Raw genomic sequence first — 23,172 nt, forward strand, 5'->3', positions numbered from 1 at the left:
AGAGGCGAGCCAAAGTTTCCCATGCCCTGCCATAATTTGCTTAGATTTAGATCATAGTTAGATACAATCCTCAATAACTCAAATCCAAAATCCTATTGGGTTATTTAGTCTCTCGCAACCTGGTCACCTTTGTCCTATAAAAATGAGTTAAGTTCAAACTATAGGTGCACACCATCATTCTCAAATCACTTCTTATTTTGTGTTTGTGATTATTTTAAAGTATTTTTTTAGAATTAAACTAAAAGTCATACATCCACAATCTCTCATTTCTAAGCAACAAAGGAATAAAAGTTCTGAGAGCATTTGTACTAAATTGACTCCTTGATCAAATGGTTAGTCAATCATATTTGTCTCTTATTTTTTTGTATTTCAACTTAATTAAAAACATAGATTTACAAACTTAGATTGACCCATCCAAATTTCCAACCACTATAATTAGCTTGAATACAATGCAAATTATATAAATACTACAAAAATAATGTAAAAGATGTGAATATTTAGAAAAAAAACTTTATAAAAGTGTAATTTAAAAAAAAGCCACTATACTTCAAATATTTTAATAAATAATAAAAAATATAGATTTAAAAAAAAATAAAAAAGATAAGATTAGGCATACTATAGAAAACAAACTCCTCTTTTAATCTACTTAAGAAATCACTATAAAGAAAATACAAGGGGCGCATGCGCCAAAGTTCCTGCCTTCATGATTTTATTGTTGATTGAAGTAGATTTTGGTTAAAATATAATGTATTTAATTTAATAAAATAACAAATAAATAGTAATGAAAAATATAACATTATAGTGCTAAACTAAATTAAATTATGAGTATAGTTAGTATATTATTAAATTATATAACTGCAATGATGTATATTAATTAAAATAGTATAAAATATATAAATAAACATTATAGTATCATGCTAAATTAAAATTAGATGACATCCTAAAGAACATTTATCATACCAAAGATATTTATCAACTAATTATACATGAGATATAGATAAAATTGTATAATTTTTTAAAAAATGAGTTAAATTGATTAATTTCAATTATTAAATTGTTTGATATATCTTGTTCAAGTGATAAATTAATGCAATTGCAGAAGCTGGGCAATATTCTTAAAGTTAAATATAATGCATTAAAAAAATTAAAAAAATTAAAAATAACATTTATGCTTTAAAAAAATGAAACACACTTATAATAAATAAAGTTGATAATATACCAAGCTAAATAATTTGAACTTTATTAAAATTGATACAAAATTAATATTATGTATTTTAAAGTATAAATTAAAAATATCAATATAGTAAAAATTATATATGTTAAATAAATGTATAATCTAATAAAATTATATATATAAAAAAAAAAAAAGTATTAAAAGTAAGTTTAGATATGTAAAAATAAAAATAATTAAATTCTAATTTAAACTTATATACAAATTAAAATTAAAATAAATATGAAATTAAACTATATAAAAAATAATTTTTGAAAATTGACAATTTAAAAAAGTTAAAATCTCTATATTTGAATAACATTTTACAAATTACAAATATAAACATCAATTAAAACTAATTGTCTTTTTAAAAAAAAGTTTATCTGCTTGTCACAAATGTGTGGAAAAGGTACAATTGAAATTAATGCATTCATTAATAAAGGTGTTAGAAAAATGTTTATTTAAAAAAAACGTTTATCTACTTGTCACAAGATTGCAATTAATGCTTGCATTAATAGAAGTGTTAAAATATAAGTTGTTTTTAATCACCATTGAATACAACAGAAAGAATCCATTTTGAGGTCGTGAATAAGCAAAGGTTGGTTGATCTCTCTCGTTTGCTTATTTATTAACGAGGGTTTCTTCTGTCTTCTGAAGAAACGAGTTTTAATCACTGCTTTCAAACGATTTTGCAGTGGACTTTGGTGGAATAGTAGCAACAACTTGTGTCCTCCAGCTTAAGGCAGGGAAAACAAGAATTAAGTAAGCTAGGGTTTCAAGTATTTTTGATAATTTTTTATTGCCGATGGATTGTTTTTACTAATCCCTGGTCAGTTGTTTTGTATTGAAGGAAGATGGCAGACGACGAGGCTCATATTGAAATGAAAGAAGAAGTATCTGAGGTGAGTTTTCTCTATCAATCTTGCTAGCTAGCTATCTTGAACATACGTGATGTGATTCTATACTGGAGTTGCAGGAAATTCCATAATAGTAGTTGTTTGTAGAAAAATTGAAAAAGGAATGGCAAGGCTGTTAGCAGACGTTAATTTCTCCACCACCTACGATTAGGAAATTAGGATCCAAAAAAAGGAAAAATATTAGTATATCGGCAGTTTTTCACCGCAGTAGAAACCAAAGTTATGCTCTGTTCTTATTGCTGTTAAAATATTAACTGATATGTATGCAGTCCCTTAAGTATGTAAACCACAATATTAATTAGGGGCAACTCAGGATTTGTATTTGATTTACTACCATCGGTAGTATCGAGTTTCGTAGTGAAAGCAATGTAATGTGGGTTGACTGATTTAAAAAAAGAATTTTGTGTCTTTGTTGTCTGCTGTAGCAGTAAGTTCATAGTTATTATTTTTTGTTTATTTCTTTGCTTTCAAGGCACTAAGCTGTAAAATAGATGATTCGTTTACACAAGTTTGATTTATGTGGGTTTGTCAAGACACTCAGTTGTAAAAGTAGTTCCATAAACCTTGGGGTATACCATCTGGGAAAGATATTTAATAGCACGGTCATGGAGAGGCTACGCAATTATATCTTTATAGAACACAGAATAAAAATTCAGCAAATGAATTCTAGCTTTTTCTCTTCAAGTTTTTTATTGTGACAAATATGGTTGACAAACCGAACTATGAACAGTTCTAACAATAATTAATAAACGATACACTTCTTAGAAAATGTTGTAAAAGTAAATCTCATTAGTAAAGAGATAGGGAACCTTACAAGTTTGGAAAATCAAATCACAAGCTCCATGAGAGGGAAGCTTAGAGGAGATTTCGAGTCAGAGCATAGGTCTCACTAGGATTAATGAAGCATAATGAAAATAATATAGTCTAAACTTGTAGAAACACATAATACATATTTACAACATGTTTGCCACTTGCCTCATGATTTCGAGTACAATATTATATAATTTAAATCAAGTTGGGATTTCTGTTTCACCATTTTAAGTATATATATTATGTCATGTTATGATTTGCAGCTTGCTCCATTTGATCCTAACAAGAAGAAAAAGAAGAAGAAGGTTGTGCTACAAGATGCGACAGATGAAGGAGCAGAGAAGGTGACAGAGAAAATGGAAAGTCTTTCAGGTAGAATGAATATTCCGGTATTAATGGAAATTTTTATGGAATAGAGCCTTTGTAGGTAATCCATCCTATGTTTCAATTAGAATGTAATCTGCAACATAATACATGATGTATGTAAGAATATTAACTGTTCAACTTTTTTGTATGCATCTACAGTTTCTGATACATTGACTGGACTAAAGAAAAAGAAAAAGAAGCCTGTATGTTACATCTTTAATCCTCTATTGTAATTTTTTTAAAATTTGGAGGTGTTATGATTTTGAGTGATTTAAGGAACTTGAGTGATTTAAGAAACTTTTCAGCATTACATCTGAAAATTGTATTACATGTGTCAATGTTTCTTCAGGTGGAAGGGAGTTTTCAAGATGAGGAGAATGTAGAACCCATAGAGGATGTTAATGGTGAGAAGGCTAAGGTTATCTGGTTGTTTTGATTGGTATCCTTCGTAAAGTAATGAATGCTAGCTTGGACTTTTGATGGAAGTCTAATTGGTTGGTCTTCCTATTTATTTATTTATTTTGGTCTCTTTATCAGAATTTAAAATTAGGGCATCCGACTTTCGAGTTCTATTCTTTTTGACTGCCATCTTTGTGCGTCTTGTGTATTCCCAGGTAACCACGAGGAGGAGGATGAAGGAGGGGAAGAAACTATTTTTCAAGTTCGATATCCATGGGAGGGAAGTGATCGTGATTACAAATATGAAGAGGTGCTTTAGAAAATTTATTAGTTTGCTATTTTGCCTAGGGTAGTTAACTTGTATGTGAGTGAATCATTATATTCATCTCATTAATCAGATGTGTTTCAGCTTGAATACTTGTTTGGATTAATGTTTTTAAATGCAACATTTCTAGATGAATAAAGTGAATCATCCATGAACGCGTGGATAATTATACACAAAATGGAAAAACATTTGGTGGAAATTGATAGAATGTGAATTTTATGAAAAACAGATGGGCAAGTAACCTGTGTGCAGCGTTCAAGAGTCTATTTAGTGACATATATCTCTTTCTATTCTACAAATGTGGTAATGAAAATGTTGTATTATTCAGATTCTTCAAAGTATTCTCATTGTTTCCTTGACATTTTTTTGAGGCCATTTGCCTTTTCCCTTGTCCTTGGCTGCGAAGACCTGTTTTATACTCAGTTTATTACTTCTTCTGGCAAACTACTTCCATCCATATTGCCTGCAAGAGCTTATTGTACAACTCTGTGAACTTTAGGTCAACATTGGTAGATGTGATGTTGAGTGTGTCAATGAAATTTGGAATGGTAATAAAGCATAAGCTATCTTCCAACACTTGGTTGGTAACTAAGCCATCCCTCCTGCAATTTGGAATCATGTAACATAAAAATCTCTAGTTCGCAAACACTTCAAAATTTTCTGCTAATAAAATATTGAAGAATACCTAAAGTGCTCAGTAAAACCTTTAGCCAGAAAATCGAAATTCCTTGCCCTGGTGACTGTAAACTTCAGGCACTGAACAAATAGCTGAAAATTCCTCCATTTGATGAAAAATAAAAAATTCCTGAAATACAGGTCTGTAATCTGATAGAAAACCTTACCACTCAGAAAAATCCACAATTTTGACAAAAAATCTACAAAATATTGCAGAAGACCCACAATTATTCAAAAATTGTCCTAATAGTAACGCACAAGCCCATTGTGCAGGTTTGAAATCACCTAATAAGAAAGGGCCCATGATATTTTAAAAAAAGCATAAAAAATATTTAAAAATGTATCAGCTATGATTTTTCCAGAAAACAGCTTGACTTCTACCAAAGAGCCCAATTTGAACAATCTCACTGTTTTTTTTGCCAAAAAGAGCATGCAATTTTGCAGAACTAAATTCTGACTTTAGCAAAAATATACCTGCGATTTTTGGGGAAAAATACCCAAATAGTTCCGTACATTTTTGTAAAGTAATGTACAATGCTTATTTGGTACTTTTGTGTCATGTGTGTTACTTGAAGTGTCACTGCTAGCACTAGTCTCTAGGTGTTCACGCTTTCTCAAATTTTGAATTTTGACTCGAGCTTTGGTACTATTTTAGAGAGAAATGAACACAGAGAATGATTATCAAGATATTTGATATAAACTAAAGAACAACTGGAGTACAGAGAGCGATTACTTGATCTGGAGACTTTTACTTACAATTAATTTGAGGGTTCACCAACAAACATCATTTTTCAGATATGTAGTTTGTTGTTTTCAGGTCTTTCTTCATGTTGGGTGCTCTGTATATTATCCTTAACAAGTATTTTATTTGTTTCTATTTTAAATCTTTCTATGAATTTTACGATGACAAGGAGCATGATCCCTGTGGCCAATTGGAAGCATTGTAAAGTAAGCTTCTGCCAACATCCTGAAACAAAAATGCTGTGATACAAAGGCTAGAACTAACTAGCTTTTGACCATTTGTTGAGCAAAGGCATTTCATAGGTTATAATCTTTTGCTGATAATGCCACTAACTATGCCGTATGCTTTTTTAAAGATCCATTTGCCACATTCATGCTGTATTCTGGTAGTACTGATGATTATTGTTTTGTTAGATTTTGAGAGGATGTTGATGAAACCATGTGGAATGCTCCAAAGGTTTATGAACAGCATTAGTGTCTTGGAAATGATTCTGTGTGGTAGTATTGGGTTAGCTGCATCATTAGGTGTCTAATGGCTTAAAATCCAATAGAGATTTGGAAAGTTTGTGATCTAACTCGCTGGTTTTGTAAACGGAATGTGCCATGCTAGTCCTAGGTAAGAGTATAGCTATATTTGTATGTGCAAAAAAAGCCCACTGCACAAAATTGAAACTACGTGTTACTTGATGCTACAAATATACACGTACAAAATTTAAAATACATTTGATATTTGATTCTATGACACTTGTGTGACGTTCCTTTTTGGGATGATCCTAAAATTTGCCTTGAAATCACAAGTTCAATAAGAAACACAATATGTTGTTTAGAATTATATATATTTACCAGTTGTATGTCTTCATCAAGATTAATCCTAGTTTAGATCCTGCTATCATGTTAGGCAACATATGAAATATAATTTAGAAGGCCAATTATTTTAATAAGGTTTAGGGATCCAACAACAAATAGAAGTGCATATATATATATTTATATAATTGTCTTAATCTATTTAGTTGGATTATGCAATAGCTTTTGAACTTTAGGAACCAAACCATCAATAATTCCATTTCACATAACCAACTGTAGTAGGTTTTGGAGATGGAAAACTACAAAAGGTGTCTGGAGACTGTTCAGTCCAATTAGTTAAGCTCAAGAATACACAGCATCCAACTAAGACAACTTGCCTCTTGGCCAACAATTGGTAGCAATATCCAACTAAGACAATTCTGACCTGGGGTGTTCTACTTAAATCAAAGAACCCAGGATATTGAGGAAGATTGTATGTGCCAATTAAGCCCAAGAGCATAAAGCATCCAACTAAGAAAATTCGCCCGTGGACCATAAATAGAAGGAACATCCAGTGAAGACAATTCACCCTTGTTCTGTAAATAGAAGGAACCAATCTACTGCCTCTCCCTAACAAATTTCCTTCCATTCACATAAGATTGCTTGTGTGAATAAAGAACATATAAACTAATTATTAAATAAAGAAACATATGAAATTTGCGAACTTTATTAACTTTTAACTATCATTATTGCATGCAAAATACTTGTGAATGCGGTCGTCTGCTGGTTTTTCTTATATCAATCTGATCTGCTGCTTATACCCAGATATAAATATGTGAGAATCTTCTCGGGTTTGATCTTATCCTCTTTTGGATGTTAGGCTTCCTTCCTTTTATTTCTTCCATAAAGAAAAGGGTCATAGTTTTTGTTTTGAAAGGATACACCTTTTTGCAATTGCCACCCTTTTAAAGAGTCAACTCTTCCTCTTAATCGCTTGTTTTATCCTTGATTATATGCTAATTAAATATCTTTTATCCTGGGATCCCACTGCCTTAGATGTTCTTTTTATTTATTTTTTAACTGGCTTCTTGAAGAGTTGTTGCTAAAATGATATCCGTAGCTTAAACTTATAGGTATCCTTAATTGACTTCGTAAATGAATTGTTGTTCTCTTGTTTCATTCATCCCGATTTTACTTAAAATGCTGCAGTTTATGGTAAGGCTGTGACTGTTTTCAAATTGGTGGTGGCATGACAACTTGACAGTGATTGAGTAATTACGAATTCATTGTTATATCATTAATGTTGAACCCTTACAAAATTTGAAAAAAGTAATCATTAAATTAGTAAATACAATAAAAATCTGCATCTTGGTCTTCATTGAAAGCATCCAGATCTAAGTCATCTCTTGGTTCAACATCAATTTAACCACAAGCAACTGGAATGGCACTTCCACTATGTAGATCATGTGGAGCCATGTTCATCATCGAAAATGACCTTCACAAGCTCTGTGTTACATGTATCCAAGTTGGCAGACTTAGGGTTTGTATCCCAATTCTTTATCACCTCTTGCTTGTAGTTATACCTTATGTGATGAGTTGTGTAAGTTGGAATGGGCATAGATTAAATCTTCTGTTTTTTTTCGAGGCAATTCGATATGTTCAATTGACTGGATAAATCAGTCTCTAAAATTCTGTTCAATCAAAGAACTGCTAACTTTGTTTAAAATAAAGATAACATCTGTACAACTAAAAAAAGAAGGAAAAATGGTAAGAAAGTTATTTTTTATTTAAAAATGCTTATTTGTGAGAGGATTTTGATCACATGAGCTACAAAAACATATAATTTTGCCCTTGGAGGTGCAACCATATATGATTGAAAAGGGTAACTGCTACGATCTTGGAGAATATGGGTTTGCTACATTTAGTACTAACATTTGTAGGGTGGGAAATGTGAATTATATTGTGAAGGATAACAATGCTTGGAGAGCTCAAGTTCTTGTTCCACACTCAGATTAATTTGAAGGTAATCACAACCTTCTGATTTATCTTATTGATTACATAAGTTGAAGCCCCAGTGAGTATAGGGTCAAATTAAATCGTTCGGGCTCTGGGAACACAAAGTATAAGCGACAATGATCATTTGGTCAGTCTGGTTAACTCTCTATTCAGGACATTTGTGTTGCGTGTGGATGACAGTGAGGCATGCTAAAGTTCCATATGGATAGAAAGTAAATTTGTCTACATAAAATATAATAATGTAGGCTACACAAATTTCGAGTTCCATAAATACTGGATTGTGATGAAATTACAGATTATATTAGATAAAAAGAAATGTGTATTAAGTTAAGCCAAATCACAAAATGATAGGAGAATAGGAGAGAGATTACCCTAGAAAGTTGGAAAGTTGAAAGAGCCTTCCCTTTAGCATTTGGGAGTGGCTATATTGTGCATGTTGTATTCAAACCATGGACAAGCAAGATAGATGAGTAGGCAAAAGACATTTAAGAAAGGAAATTTGAGAACAATATGCTATTGAATAGAGATGGTATAATATGCTAAGAAAGCTTCAAAGGCATTGTTTACCACTCCAACAAAGGAAGACAAAATGCTTGCAAGGCAAAGTTGTTGTCATGCAAATGCCACAAGGAATAACTATCTTCAAAGCTTTTGTTGATAATCTCACTGTGATAAAAAGGAGCTTCAAGATCTTGATATAAGAAAGATGAAAGATGAACGATGATGATACAAAAAGAAAATAGTGTGGGAGAGACCTTTGTGAAAATTTGAGAGAGAGATTGAATCAATTAGTTGGAGGCAAAATAGAAGCTTTGAAATTGTATTAAAAGAAAATAGTAGTGTTCCTTATCTTCAAAACTCACCACCACATCCTCATGTCAGGAAACTTTGTGGAACAATGAAAATAGAGATGCAAGGGTGATTCACCAGGATGAATTGACAAACTAAGAAACTCACACCTATCTTCTATCAAAATTTGGAAGGAAGATGATTCACTAGTCTTGACGAGGCTAAGCGCTAAAAGGATGAAATGATACTTTGATTTCGTGGAAGATGACTATTCAAATAAAAGTGGAAACTTCTGAATTTAGGGCAATAATGCAAAGCTTGCACATAGAAAAATGGGAAAAATGTTGTGGAAAGGTGTTTACCTAATTAAAACCTCGATTGAGGAATCAACCTTGAAATTGAAATAAAAATGCTTGAAAAGGAAGCATGCTAATATGCAACAGAGGCTTGATAAGATGCTTATACCTTTGCAAGTCTTTGTAATGTCAAAACTACTCATGAAGATGTTTGAAGTTGTCTTTGATGTTGTCTTGACTTTGGATTTGAGCTAGAAGAACATCTAAGTTGTCGTTTTGAGTTTGGGTTCAAATACAGTTTCCAAGAATGTGTTCGCTAGCAGGACAAATTTTGAAAATGGGGTTTGGGTTCAATTGTACAAACAATTATACACATTATTTTTTTCATTTAAAAAAACATAATAGAAAAAGGAAATTAAAATTTAAAATTAAATAATACAAAATTTGATTTAAATTAATCATTATAATATAATAATATACTATTTAATTTATTATTTATTTGTCATCTTTAGACAAGATAATCAAACATCAAAATGACTAAGCTTGGAGATACAATTCTTATGCTTATTTATTTGAGAAATAGTTAATGCTTTGTAATAGAATACAATATTTGCAAGGGTAATCACAAGCACATGTTGCTAGCTTGGAACACATTATGGGTAGCACTATATCATGAAACTGCCAAAAGTTTTGATTTTGTGTTCAGACCAGTCACCTGCATTTTAAGGAGCTAAGCTTATAAGGTTTGCTATCACAATACAAAATATCTCTAGTTAATTACCACGAATTTAATTTCTCACAAATTAGATTCATTTATATGAGTTTGTTGCTAGCTTTAGTGCTTTACATGTACGGATGTGGCTAATGAAGTCTTAAATACACCTTCCTTCACTTCTTGTGATGACTAGTATATCACATACTAAATCATATATTTGGTTCGAAGGGAATCTGTATTTGCCCATAGAGCCCATAGACCTGGTAAACTTAGACAAACATGAATGCCTTCACAAATGCCTAGATCTAGACATCACTCTTTGTGTTCCATGTTTGATGCTTGAATTGGACTTGATAGGAATTGGATTCTCCTTGTTTGGATGCTCTTGATACTTGATGAATTTTTTTATTTATGTACTATGATTATCTTTATTTATTTATTTTGATTATTTATTCTATTTGTTTTTTGATTATTTGTTATTTTTTGTTCTTTTATGATATATTTTGATTATTATATATACTATTATTTCCATATAGTATTTACTATTTGTTGCCTTGGTATCAAACCTACCCAAAATTTTAAAATTTTCATCATGTCAACTAAGGTTACTTGTGGGAAATAGTAGTTGCCTTGTGGCTAATATGTCCTATTCTGCATATGGGTCAAGTAGCCAAAATTCCTCCTGGAGCCTAAAATGAGCCAGAACATGCCTAACTTTGAGTGTTAAAATGGTCACATTTATCAATTTTTTAGTGATTTTATAATTCCAAGGTCTCCGGCTGGTTTACAGCTCTGTCCAACACTATGAATTTTTGGAAGCTGATGCCCGAGTCAAAAGTTATGAGAGGTTAAAGAAAGCTTTGAAAACACATATTTGCAATCAAAATGTCAACCTTTAAATTCGAAAGAGGTTAAGGAACCTACCCCAAAACACGTAATTCCATTCCAATCCTTAACCTGTCTAACAAAAAAAAGGTTAAGAAAGTACTTTGAAAACATGTTTTGGCCAAAAATATTGACCCCCTGTAAAGGAGGTTAAGTGGGAATTTTTTTTTTTGATATGTAATTGGCTGAAGCCTAGATTATATATTATTCATTTATTATTATTGTTAAGATTAATTATTATTACGAGTTAATCTTGAGTAGATTCGAACCCAAGACCTCTCTGATGAGAGGCTCACAATTTACCATTGGGTATGCAATTTATGACATTACAACATTATCCACCACTTTTGGATTTGAGAAGATTCCGTAGAATATTTTCTTGTACCTTTTGACAATTTAATTGCCTGTAATGGTGTAGTTCTACCATGTAATGCCTCCATTTGGGATAATCCTTAATCTTGCCCTAGAATCACAAGTGTAATTTAAATAAGGAGCATAATATTGTAAGAATCATACCTTTACCAATAAAATGTCTTTATCAAGATAATTCTGCTTGAGATGTTGCAATCATGTTAGAGGAAATTTGTAATATAAATCATGAGATTAATTTTTTCTAATTAGGGTTAACAATCCAACAACAAATATAAATAAACATACATGTACATATAAATCGACCACCAAATATTAATACATATACATGTACACATGTCTTTAATTGCCTAAATTGACTTAAACATGCTACTTGGTGATCTAACAAATCGAGCATTGAGGGTTCCCTTTTCTTAAATCAACCATAGTGGGGTTTGGAGAGGAAAGATATAATTGGTACTTGGTTATTGTTCAGTCCAATTAAGCCCAAGAGCACACAATGGCTACAATGGCCAACCAAGACAACTCGCGTCTTGGCCCACAAGCAGCAGGAACATCCACCTTGATGATTCCATCCCTTGGGGGAGGCTACATAATTTGAGGGAACCCAGGTCACAAAGGAAGATTGTGTAATGTCCCTACTAGGTCTAGACTCAGTCATTACCGGCTTACCACAAATTTAATATTTTTGTGCTGTAAACTAGATTGATGAAATATATAGTAATCCAACTTCTATAATATTAGATAGTACAAGGTAGAGAAGATTGTACATGAATCAAGTAATTAGATTCCCTGGCTGTTTACAACTTATAATATTGAGACTGATCTTATTATTTTTTCAGTTATGGAGAAGGGAGAAGACATTGGAGGCAAACGAAAGCACTTAGAGACCATTTGATAGGCTCCCTCCAGGTTTACAGATCCCAGCCCTTATCCTGTCTTGGGACCGAGCCCTCAAGGTTAAAAGGGATCCCGATCCCTTCTTTATCTTGGGAACTATCCTTTTGCATTAGATTGCCCATCTTTGGTTGCTTCAGCCCTCTTCTTCTGTTTATTGAAGTAGTAACAGGATCTATGCACATACACATCTATATATATAATTCTTTTAATATTATCTATGCTCATTCTACTCAGCAGGAAAGACTCAAGTTAATGTGCGTACCAATTATGGTGGTATATATTGATGCCTGAGTTCAGACTTCAGTCTGAAACAAACGTTGCCTGATGAATGGTTTAGACTTTTCTGATCCTTAATTCCATATTGGTTCCTTTACTTCCATGCTGATTGATGATCCCAGTTTGATGAGTGGACTGTTATAAATATATAGTCTGTTTGTAGATGAAGCGGTGCAATACACTTCTCTTGGCTTTGTTGCTCATCATGCCATTAATTTAATGTTTGATTAATCTCAAATTAGTCTTACGATATTAATAATCTCTTGAAAGAGACGCTTGTCTGGGTCAATACTTACTTGCCATGAGTGCCCCTAGTTTGATTGATTACTCAATAGTATGATTGTACAAGGCATAGTTAAAAAAAAAAGCGATATGTGGCTGATATCATGAGATATTGTGAGCAAAACTGCCAGCTGATATAATCGCCAAATAAATCGCTGATGATATTTTGAAAAAATCGCACTGCATTTGGGATGAAAAAATCACAGTTTTTATGATTTTTGGGTCAAAAAACTGCTGATTAAGTCAACTTGAAATACAATAAAGTATTCTAAAAAAGTTTAGAGCTTTTTCATTTTCCCGTAGGCTGCGATGGTTGCTGAGGAAAGGTGCAATTACTGAGGACTATTAAGGCACATAGATTCAGATCGCTGAGAAAACGTAGAAGCACAGATTCAGACACAAGAACTATTTCAATTTTCGACGATATGCCTCAAAGATGCCATCACATGGAGTGCTAATTGTAGGATACACACATAATGGTTTTTCTCTTCAACAGGTTATAGAAAACATTTTTGGAAATTTAATGTAAATTTGTTGAAGTGTGCCAAATTTCATCCCCAATGAATGATTTGGAAAGTCAACACATAGTAGTCAAATCTCCTCACATACACATCACTATTATGCTCCTGTATACACATCAACATCACTATATATTTTTATAAAGCTATAAGTTGTAAATTTATATAACTACAAGTTATGAATTGATGAGTGTGAGTTTATAGTTAAGTTTATAATATACAAATTTTAATTAATTAGAACTGGTTGTTTAAATTTATAATACTATATATTAATACTAAAGTAGTATAATGTTGCATATTAATAAATTCATTATAGAGAGTTATAAATTAGTATAAATTAATAACTGTATTTCTAATAAATTATAATACAGTATATTTATTCTTAATGCTAATATGCATATGCATTGTTTATTAACAGCATTTATAAGTTTATAGTGTTTATAAATTATGAATTCATTATAGAGAACAAATATATTTATTTAAAGTTTTCTTAATTATTTATTAATATCTTTCTATAAAAATTATATATTTTGAAATGTTTGATAAAAGTGTCGATATATTGCCGAGTTTCTAGCGATTCCGAGTTTTTCAAATTTTTTGAGCTAGCCGAGATATTGCTGAAACCGAGTTTTTCAACTATGGTACGAGGTATCGATTATTGCTGGTGATGTATATTGTATGTTTAAGTTTCTTTGATATATTATAATGATTAACATAAATATTTAATTAATTAATTATTATTTATTAAATGATCAATATGAATCATTAATATATTTATTTAATTATTAATTAATTTGTTGATTGTTTTTTATTTAGCAATCAATATATATGATTGATGTATTCAATTAACTAATTTATTTATTAAACTCTTCTTACAGAAGGGGATATGACAGACTTATCAGCCCAATTAGGGCACAACAGTTCACAATGTCTAACCAAGACAGCTTGCCCCTTGGCCTGCAAGCAGCACAATGTCTAACCAAGACAGCTCGCCCCTTGGCCCGCAAGCAGCAGGATTATCTTCTTACATAAAGGGATATCACTGACTGATCTGCCCAATTAAAGCACAAGAGCTTACAACGTCTAACCAAGACAACTCGCCCCTTGGCCTACAAGCAGCAGGATCATTGACCTTGATGATTCCATCCCTTGGGGTTGCCAACTGAATTGGAGGGAACCCATTTCTACCATCACTCCCTAACATATTTCCCTCCATTCCTGCTATGATTGTTTGTGGGAATTAAGAGCAGGCAACTTATTTAATTAAAGAAACATAATAAAGTTTATAAACATCTTGATAAGAGATTTTTGAAGAGCATAACAAATGAACAAGAATGTTATTTCCTGTAATATTTAGTAATTTCTCATATGACCGATTGGATCAATTTGGCTGATCACTGACATCTTATAAACCAATCTGTTCTTTTATGACCAGTGATGCTCCTCCTTCAATTGATTTTCTTGATGCCTTCCTCAAATGAAAACCTATCTTATATATCTTTTGAATGGACACATCCTTTTGCAAAGTTCACTACCTTGCCAAACAAGGTGTCTCTCTCAGAGACTGGTACCTTTTCCTAACTCCTGATGTTTTGAAATCAACTAATTAGAATTAGTTTTATGCCTTTTCCTAATTAATGATAGTTTGAAATCAACTAATTAGAATTAGTTTGAAGATAAATAATTGCTGCTTAAGTCGTTTTGAATATTTTAATTGCTGGGATTTATTGATCGCTGCTTAACACCTAACATAAGTGTTATTTGTCTTAAATCATTGCTGCCATATATAGAATTGCTGCTGAACAAAGCTCTCAAATACCACATCTTTTGTTAGCTATCCAATTTTTGACACAGGCAATAAATATGGATGGTCTTCTATAATGAGTCTTTGTGTGATGGATGTACTTCATGGATTAATGCGGTTTTAAATTCATTTGTTCTTAAAAGAATGGTTGAGGAGGTATTAGGTGGGGGCACAACGTCCCATGCAGAAAGGTATCTGTAAACTGTAATATTTAGATGGATGTATCGGAGATGGGCATCCACCTTGTCCATATCCCCACCTCAGTATAATGACACATTCGAGGAGATGGCAAGGGTGTGTTGTTTCAGTGACCAATAATGGTTTTTTTCATGCATAGGAAAACCATTTCCTTAGGAATCATTTTCCTTTTCTGCTGTTATTGCCTTTATTTTTCCTAACACAGAGTCCAAGCCATTATATATTTTCTCAAAACACAAATAATTTGTATCAACTATGTTGATCATACTTGTTATGGGCTTGATGAAAACTTAATTTCAACATCCATTGATCAATGATTTTATCTTCAGGCCCTTGTTAAATTTGATTACCTCCATGCATTCTGTTGGTTGCAGGTAATTGTGTCACCCAATGGCTCTTGCACGTACAAGTACCAAAATCATTGTATTATGTAAAACAGTATATTGAGTCCTAACAACCTAATTTGTGTGAAGACAAGAAATAACTAATAAAAATAAAAATAAGTACAATATGTCATGAATTAGTTCGAAGCAAGAATTAAAAAATATTCTTATGCTTTTTTTCAGCCGATAACTTTGTTGACCTACAATTTTTGCATTGTCTTTGACAACTTGAGTTTTGAACAACATTTGTAGTACCAACCAACTCTGTGGATGCAATGATGATTCTAGAAATGAAATTTGCATCCTTCATTTGCCCCTCACAACTAGTCATGTTTTCATTGTCCCTTTAGTGGACATTGCAATGATACTTAAAGAGTTTTGCGATTCTTCAATCCATTAGAAATAATGGACACTCTTATTTCAACATAGGTGTATTTGATTGGTTTTAATGATATATGCAGTTTTCTTTCTCTTTTTCCTCCAATGTAATTTGCACATTCTAATGACTAGGAGATGAATAAATGGAGGGTGTTTGACTCTAATCGCTATCGCCTTATCCGACCAATAAGGTGGTCTTGGAAGATTGAAAGGAAAATCATTGGCATACATGCAATATGCAGTGTACTCATATGCAATGTCTAATGTTTCATTCTAAAATGGCTCATCCAATGGGGCCTCTTGTGGGTAGAAAGAGTAAGATATTCTTCTTTGATAGATGCTGTCTACAAGAAAGGATGCAGGTTAGTTATAGTGAAGGACATTTTGTAAATGGCTTCCAATTTCTCTTGTGGGTAGAAAAAGTGGGATATTCTTCTTTGATAGATGGTGTCTGCAAGAAAAGATGTAGGGTAGTTATTATTGAAGGACACTTTGTGAATGGCTTCCAATTCCTTTTTTTGTTAAAAAACAATGTTTTAATTTTTGTGTCTCACTAATTGCACTAGCATTCTTTTTTTTAATGTATACAGTAATTTGTTCCTTTGAGGACATCTTTGTGTTTGTCCCTTAATAAATTCTAATTCTTGGTTGTTCATAGCATGTAAGTTAGCTTTTGCATGATCATGCGAGCCTTTATATTAGGTCCCAAATTGAGTAGAATTCCATGGGAAAGTGCCACCTTCATGAAGTTGTTCAATCATCACAATATACCAATAGAGAGGAGATTTTTGATCAAATTTGAATTGTCTATTGACCTTAGGGGTCACTCAACTTCAACAGTCAGCCTTTCTAAATAGATATGCTATAAGAAGACAAATTTTATTAGTATAGCATGTAATTTTAGTTTCAAAAAAATACAGCCCCACAATATGTATTAGTGTAACAAAAAATAAAACCAAGCACAAAAAAATTCAAAATGTTCAAAAAAAAATCTAAAAGTTTTTTTTGGTAACTCAATGTTACTGCAACCAACAAATCTAATTGTTGTTAGTGGGATTTTGTGAATAGCATTCAGCTGCACACGAGAGGTGGTACCTATTAGTATTTTTGATCATGACAACTAGCAATGCACCACCAATGATCATAGTAATGCCAATCGTTGCAGAGAAAATAAGAAATAAAGCTTGGGAGTATGTTGTAATTTGTTCCTTTGAGGACATCTTTGAGTTTAGCCCTTATCAAATTGTAATTCTATGGTGGGTCATAGCATATAAGTCAGCTTTCACATGATTGTACAAGCCTTTATATTGGGTCTCGGATTGAGTACAATTCCATAGAAAAGTGCCACCTTCACAAAGTTGTTCAATTATTATAACATACCTCTAGAGAGGAGATGGTTGATTAAATTTGAATTGTTTGTTGACCTTGGGGGTCACTCAACTTGAACAATTAGCCTTTCTAGATAGATTGTTCTAAGAAGACAAAATTTAGTAATATAGTATGTAATTTTACTTTAAAAAAATACAACGCTACAATATGTATGAATGTAATAAAAAATAAAAACAATCACAAAAAAAATCAAAATGTTAAAAACAAATCTAAAAGTTTTCTTTTGGGTAGCTCAAGGTTACTGTAAACCAATGAATCTAATTGTTGTTAGTGGGATTTCCTGAATAGCATTCAACTGCATTTGAGAGGCGATGCCTATCAGTGTTTTTGAACATGATAACTACTTATGCACCACCAATAATAATGCCAATCATTGTGGAGGAAATAATAAAGCAAGCTTGGGAATTCACACAAACACTTATCTTTCATTAGTAGGTCCCTTGTGCAAGCTAAAAACTAGCATGTCATCTTTTAATGCTATTGGGTGTTTGTGTGGGCTTGTGTTTCTAAAATGAATCATTTTCAAGTGCTTTGGACTTCTTTTAATTTTCACTCATGTTTCAGGGTCAAACATGCATATTTTATTGTTAAAAATGGTAAATTGAACATTTTTTTCTTTGATGGGGATTTTCTCTTTTGAGCTCCATGAGTGTGCCTTGCTACATTGGGTACCTTGTGGAGATGAACCCGTATGGCATGTGTGATGTTACCTTGTGGAGATGAATCCGTATGGCACGTGTGATGTTATGACTGCACTATATTGTCCCATCCACAAACTGGTGCTTGTTCCTAATGCAGGAGTAGTTTAGTACAATGACAACAGAGAAATGAGAGGAAACTGACTAGTTAGGTTATAGAAATGTGTAAAACATTATTGTAGCTGCATTTTATGAAAGCCAAATATTCTTCTCATTTTCACTTGCCCATTCATTTGATTTACCAATCATTTTTTTCCATTTGTTTGAGGTTGACAAGCAATGGATTTTGTTAGCTTTGTATCCCACATGGTTTAAATACATTTCTAGAAATTGACCAAAGAACATGTGCCTATTAGAAATAATGGTTTGTATGTGTGTTTGTTGTTCGTTCTCTTCCAATTGACATTGTTAAAGACATTAGGCAAGATTGTGCCATTGCCCTCAGACGTACGAAGCGTCCAAGATGGAGTGTCCCCAAAGCTGAAATCTTGGCCTTCAACGAGTTAATTCACAACAATGACATTATTATTTTTGAAGCCGACAAGGGCAATGCAATGGTCATCATGAACAAGCATGATTACATTGCCAAAATGGGTGTCCTCTTTGACTCAAGCAACTACAAACTCTTATCTTGGAATCCTTGCTCTAGAATTCTAAAATGTGTTAAGTCGGCCATAGTGTGCTCCTCTTTTGATGGTATGACAAAGAGGCATCTCATCTCCTCCAAGAAAGTGACTCAAATCTATGGGGTCCTTAAGAGCCATAAAGAGGGCATTCCTTTTAGACCCATTGTTGACACTATGGGCTTTCCCACAAACCTTCTGGCTTCTCATCTTTACAAACTTATCAACCCCTTAGGTTGGTAAATCTGTTTCCTTTATCAAGGACTCCTTTCATTTTGTTGAGTTTATTAAGGACTCTAAACTAGATGACATCGATCTCTTGGTGAGTTTTGCTGTGGGCTCCCTTTTTTCTAAGGTACACATCCTTGAGGTGATCAATATTATGAATAGTAAGGTCGCTGTAGAGATGCCTGCTTGGTGGAGTTGTGCTTAAGTTCTACTTTCTTTGCTTTCCAAGGTGTCGTCTATGAGCAAGTGGAGGGTGTGGCCATGGGCTCTCCTCTCTCCATAGTCATAGCTAGCCTATAAATGGAGTGTTTTGAAGACCTGACACTTTCCTTCTACCCCCTTAGGCTCAAGTGGTGAAAGTGTTATGTGGATGACATGAATGTGTGTTGGCTGCATGGCCTAGACACATTGGATGATTTTCATTCACACCTTAATAGCATTAAATTGTCTATCACTTGCACTATGGAGTTGGAGTCTAGCAACCAACTTCCTTTCTTGGATTTCTTGATTATCAAGAATCCAAATGACTCCCTTGGTTGAGGGGTCTACCGCAAGGCTACACATAGTGACCTTTATTTGCATGCCTTGTCTCACCACCACCTGCACCAAAAAAGTTGGTGTTCTCAAGACCTTAACCTTGAGGGCTTATCATATTTGTGATGGTGACAATTTGGACCAAGAGTTAGACCACCTTTGGCGTATCTTTAGACTCAATGGGTATACCAATAAGCAAATTGCTAGGGCCCTTAGTGAAGCCAAGTCTCGGTTTTCATCCGGTTCTTCTTCCTCCTCCTTTTGATGTCCCCAATATTTTGCTGCCTTATATCAAAGGTATCTCCCATAAGATCTCTAAAATCCTCTCAAAAAAGAGGATTTCATTGTACCTTCAAGAACTCTTCCTTGTGTAGAGTCATCTTCCTCTAAAAGATTATAAGGACATTTTTCTTAGAGGCTGGAGTCTACAAAGTTTCTTGCTTATGCGGGTTGCCATACATTGTTGAAACGAACCACTCTTTTGACATTAGGATCGAAGAACATGGAGCTGACATAAAACATGAACAAGTTTTTATATCTGCCTTTGCTGAACATTCTTTGTCTTCTAAACATCATATTTGTTTAGAAAGCACTGAAATCTTTCACAAGGAAGATAATTTCTTCATGAGGAAGCCATAGAAACCAACGTACACTCCCCTTGGTGATGAGGTTGGGGTCTTAGTACCACAAGGCAACCTTTACTCTCTGCTATCTATGGTTGTGGTTGTGGTTGTCACCATGCGTGATTGTTCTTCCCTTTTGATGCTTGGGTTTTCTTTCCTAGCCTGGGCCTTGACAGGTGTTGCTGCTTCTCGCTTCTCTTGTCTTGGTCGTCGTCCCTGCTCCCATCTCTTGACCATCTTTCTCGCCTCTTGGGGCCTTTGGCTTCTTCCTTCCCCTTACCTTCCTTTTCGCCTTCCATTCTTGCTATGACTCGACATTACCTTGTGGTTTCCTTAGTCCTATGATGTCTCCATCTTTTGGTTCTTTTTTTTTTTTCAAATTTTTAGTTTGATTTATTATTACTATTATTTAATTTTTATTATTATCGTTTCGTTTGTGGTTTTTAGTTTTATTGTTATTATTATCATTTCTTCTTTTATTATCAGTTTTTCTTCTTCTGCTTTTACATGGTATTCTTTATTTTTCTTTTATTAATTCACTTTTGTTTTGTTTTAATTTTTTTTCCTTTTTGTGTGTTATTATTATTATTGTTTTTTAAAGCAAAAATGGATGGAGCAATTAAATATTTTATTTATATATAACTAGTTCAATAACTCCACAGTGAAATAATTAGAAAGGAAACCCTGCTTCTTCGTTGCTGTACAAAGGAGGAAGGGAGAAGAAAGAAGAGGAGCATTAGCCCATTTGTCAACAAGGTGACACTCTTATTAGTCCTTGCTATGGCAGGATACTATTGCATCTGTTAGATGCAATTTATTTATTAGATTTGACCAATCAGAGACTTCAGTATATTTGAAGTCTATTAATTTATTCTAAAGTTTACAAAGTTGATACATTTTCAAAATTAGAAAAAGACTTTTTCTTTAAATTTCTATTGGCTGTGAAAAAAATGATATGGAGGAAAAATAAATTTTTTTGAATCAGAAATTAAGGAAAAGAAACTTTACCTAGTGATGGAGCCCAATTTTTTGCAAAATTTAGGGCCTCTATTTTGAAATAATGTTGGAGATTTGATGATGCCATTGTTGTCATACCAAATAAATATGAGGAATATTAAGAAGTTAGCGAACAAAAAAGGGTACTATTGATCATAATCTAGTTTCAGGCTGAACGTTTGAGAAATATTATAGTTGAACATGCAAGTTGTGGAATCACAAGCATCACACGGCTGGGAATTAGTGACATCTGCAGCTACACATTTTCTTCCTCTAAAACCACAAACAATTACTGTTAGACCTTTGTCAAGATAAGCAGTGAGCCGAGTCATGACGGGATATCCTCTGGCATAAAACCAATGAAGATTTGAAGACTTAAAAATACGGGATTATCTATAGACACTCCATATACAGATGACAATCTAGAATTGTGCAGCCCTCAGAATCAACTTTACTTGGAGCATTTGATTTGCATATGTGCCGTAAATTGCACAAGTTGCTGGAGTAAGGATTGCACGGGTCACATAACATCACTAAAACATTGTATGAACTCTTGACAGTAATAAACAGTAATACGATTGAAAGAAATAAATTCAAATAATGATATTGTGAGTTTCCATAGTATAATATATGGGGGATATGATGGGATCCACACTTGTGTTCTGGTAAACTCGAAAGATTTGCAGAATATTGAAACACAACTCTGTATTTTGAGTCTTATGTCCGTATTATTCAGGAGTTTGATATTGAAGAAGAAAATCCTTATGTGGATACGGTCACTTTGGAGGGGGAGTTTGAAGAAATGGACACGGGCATATCCAGACAGCCCTATTTGCTTTATATCATATAAATCAATTCATACTCCACTAGCATAGGAATAAAATGTTCTAAGCAAATAGACAAATTGTATAAAGGAAAAGCATTAAACAAGTATTCAGCACGAGACAATCAGATGGTATGTGTTGTTGAAGGTTGAAGAGCGATAATGTTTTTCGCTTGCGAAGGAATCAAACAATGTTTTTACTTTATGCATTAATATGCAAACAAAATGGAATTTCATTGAAACAGTAATGTTTGGAATGAAGGAGTTCTTATACTCCACTGTAAAGATCATTCGATTTGAGTGGGGCCTCTATTGTATATATATTGATGATGAGGAATGTGCTACGCATGGTTTTTGAGTCCCTACTACAGATGTACTAAAGCGGCTATGTTGGCTCCTTTAAAGTTGTTTATGCCTTCGATACATACTTTAGACGCAGATTTCTCATATATTGTGTGGTCCTGAAGATATGGTCTTGACTCTTGAGTTATATGTATGAAAGGAACACCCAAAATCTCGAAGCGCAATCCATGCAAGATGAAGAATAGCCTGAAGGAGACAACACAAAAAATGACGACTAGAATAAAGTCAAGAACAACAATTATAGAAGATCCAATAAACTTTTAAAGTATTGGACAGTGGTAAAAGATCATGTCAAAAATTAAAATAAGGACTAATCTTACTATAGACAAAGATTGATAATATGAGTTTGTGATGTGGTTAAAAGAGTTGAAAAGGTGCAAGCAAAGAACTAAAGATGATCGAAGGATTAGTCATTGGAAGCTATGTACTTTATTAAGGAAGTATGAGTTATTTATTGAGAAGGTGTGATTTTTGATTTAATAGTCACGTTCCCTTATTTATAAGATCTATATAGGGGAAGTCAAAAGACATATTCTAAAAACATATTAAAAAAGAATCAAGCCCAAAGAAGGAGCATTTTATATTTATTTTGCAAGGAGGAATAAGGAGAATTAAATATGACTTTATAATGTAATTCATTTATTTTATTTTAATAATAAAATAAAAGGTCCATTGTTTATTTTTCCAAGGCATGGAGAATTAAACTTTAGTTGATTGGTCCTTTATTATGATTTTTCAAATCTGTAAACAATTGATGTCGGATAAGTGGACGAGGTCATCTATGGCTTTTTAAGCTCTATCATTGCAAACATTGTGAAATATTTAACTGTTTCCAAATCTGCGTCTAGTCTGTCTCCCAA

The 23,172-nt window shown here is 32.9% G+C and overlaps 1 protein-coding gene across 4 annotated transcripts in view; it reads left to right on the plus strand.

The window, feature by feature from the left end:
* The first annotated feature begins 1,769 nt into the window (after nt 1-1,769).
* LOC149568173 (eukaryotic translation initiation factor 2 subunit beta-like) overlaps nt 1,770-23,172 on the plus strand; it is a 56,024-nt gene continuing 34,621 nt past the window's right edge. Inside the window, exons 1-7 of one of the 4 annotated variants that reach the window (XM_089821180.1) lie at nt 1,770-1,808; nt 1,906-1,972; nt 2,045-2,112; nt 3,201-3,309; nt 3,463-3,506; nt 3,653-3,707; nt 3,918-4,012. In XM_089821180.1, coding sequence (XP_089677306.1) covers nt 2,065-2,112; nt 3,201-3,309; nt 3,463-3,506; nt 3,653-3,707; nt 3,918-4,012 — 351 coding nt within the window. In that variant the 5' untranslated portion in view covers nt 1,770-1,808; nt 1,906-1,972; nt 2,045-2,064. Of the gene's footprint in view, nt 1,973-2,044; nt 2,113-3,200; nt 3,310-3,462; nt 3,507-3,652; nt 3,708-3,917; nt 4,013-23,172 lie in introns of all 4 variants that reach the window. The other 3 variants (XM_089821178.1, XM_089821179.1, XM_089821177.1) reach the window with 3 other exon arrangements.

This window comes from Cupressus sempervirens, chromosome 3 (assembly GCF_028749045.1).
Source record: "Cupressus sempervirens isolate cs-2001-9-10 chromosome 3, ASM2874904v1, whole genome shotgun sequence".
In the NCBI taxonomy this organism is placed as follows: domain Eukaryota; kingdom Viridiplantae; phylum Streptophyta; class Pinopsida; order Cupressales; family Cupressaceae; genus Cupressus; species Cupressus sempervirens.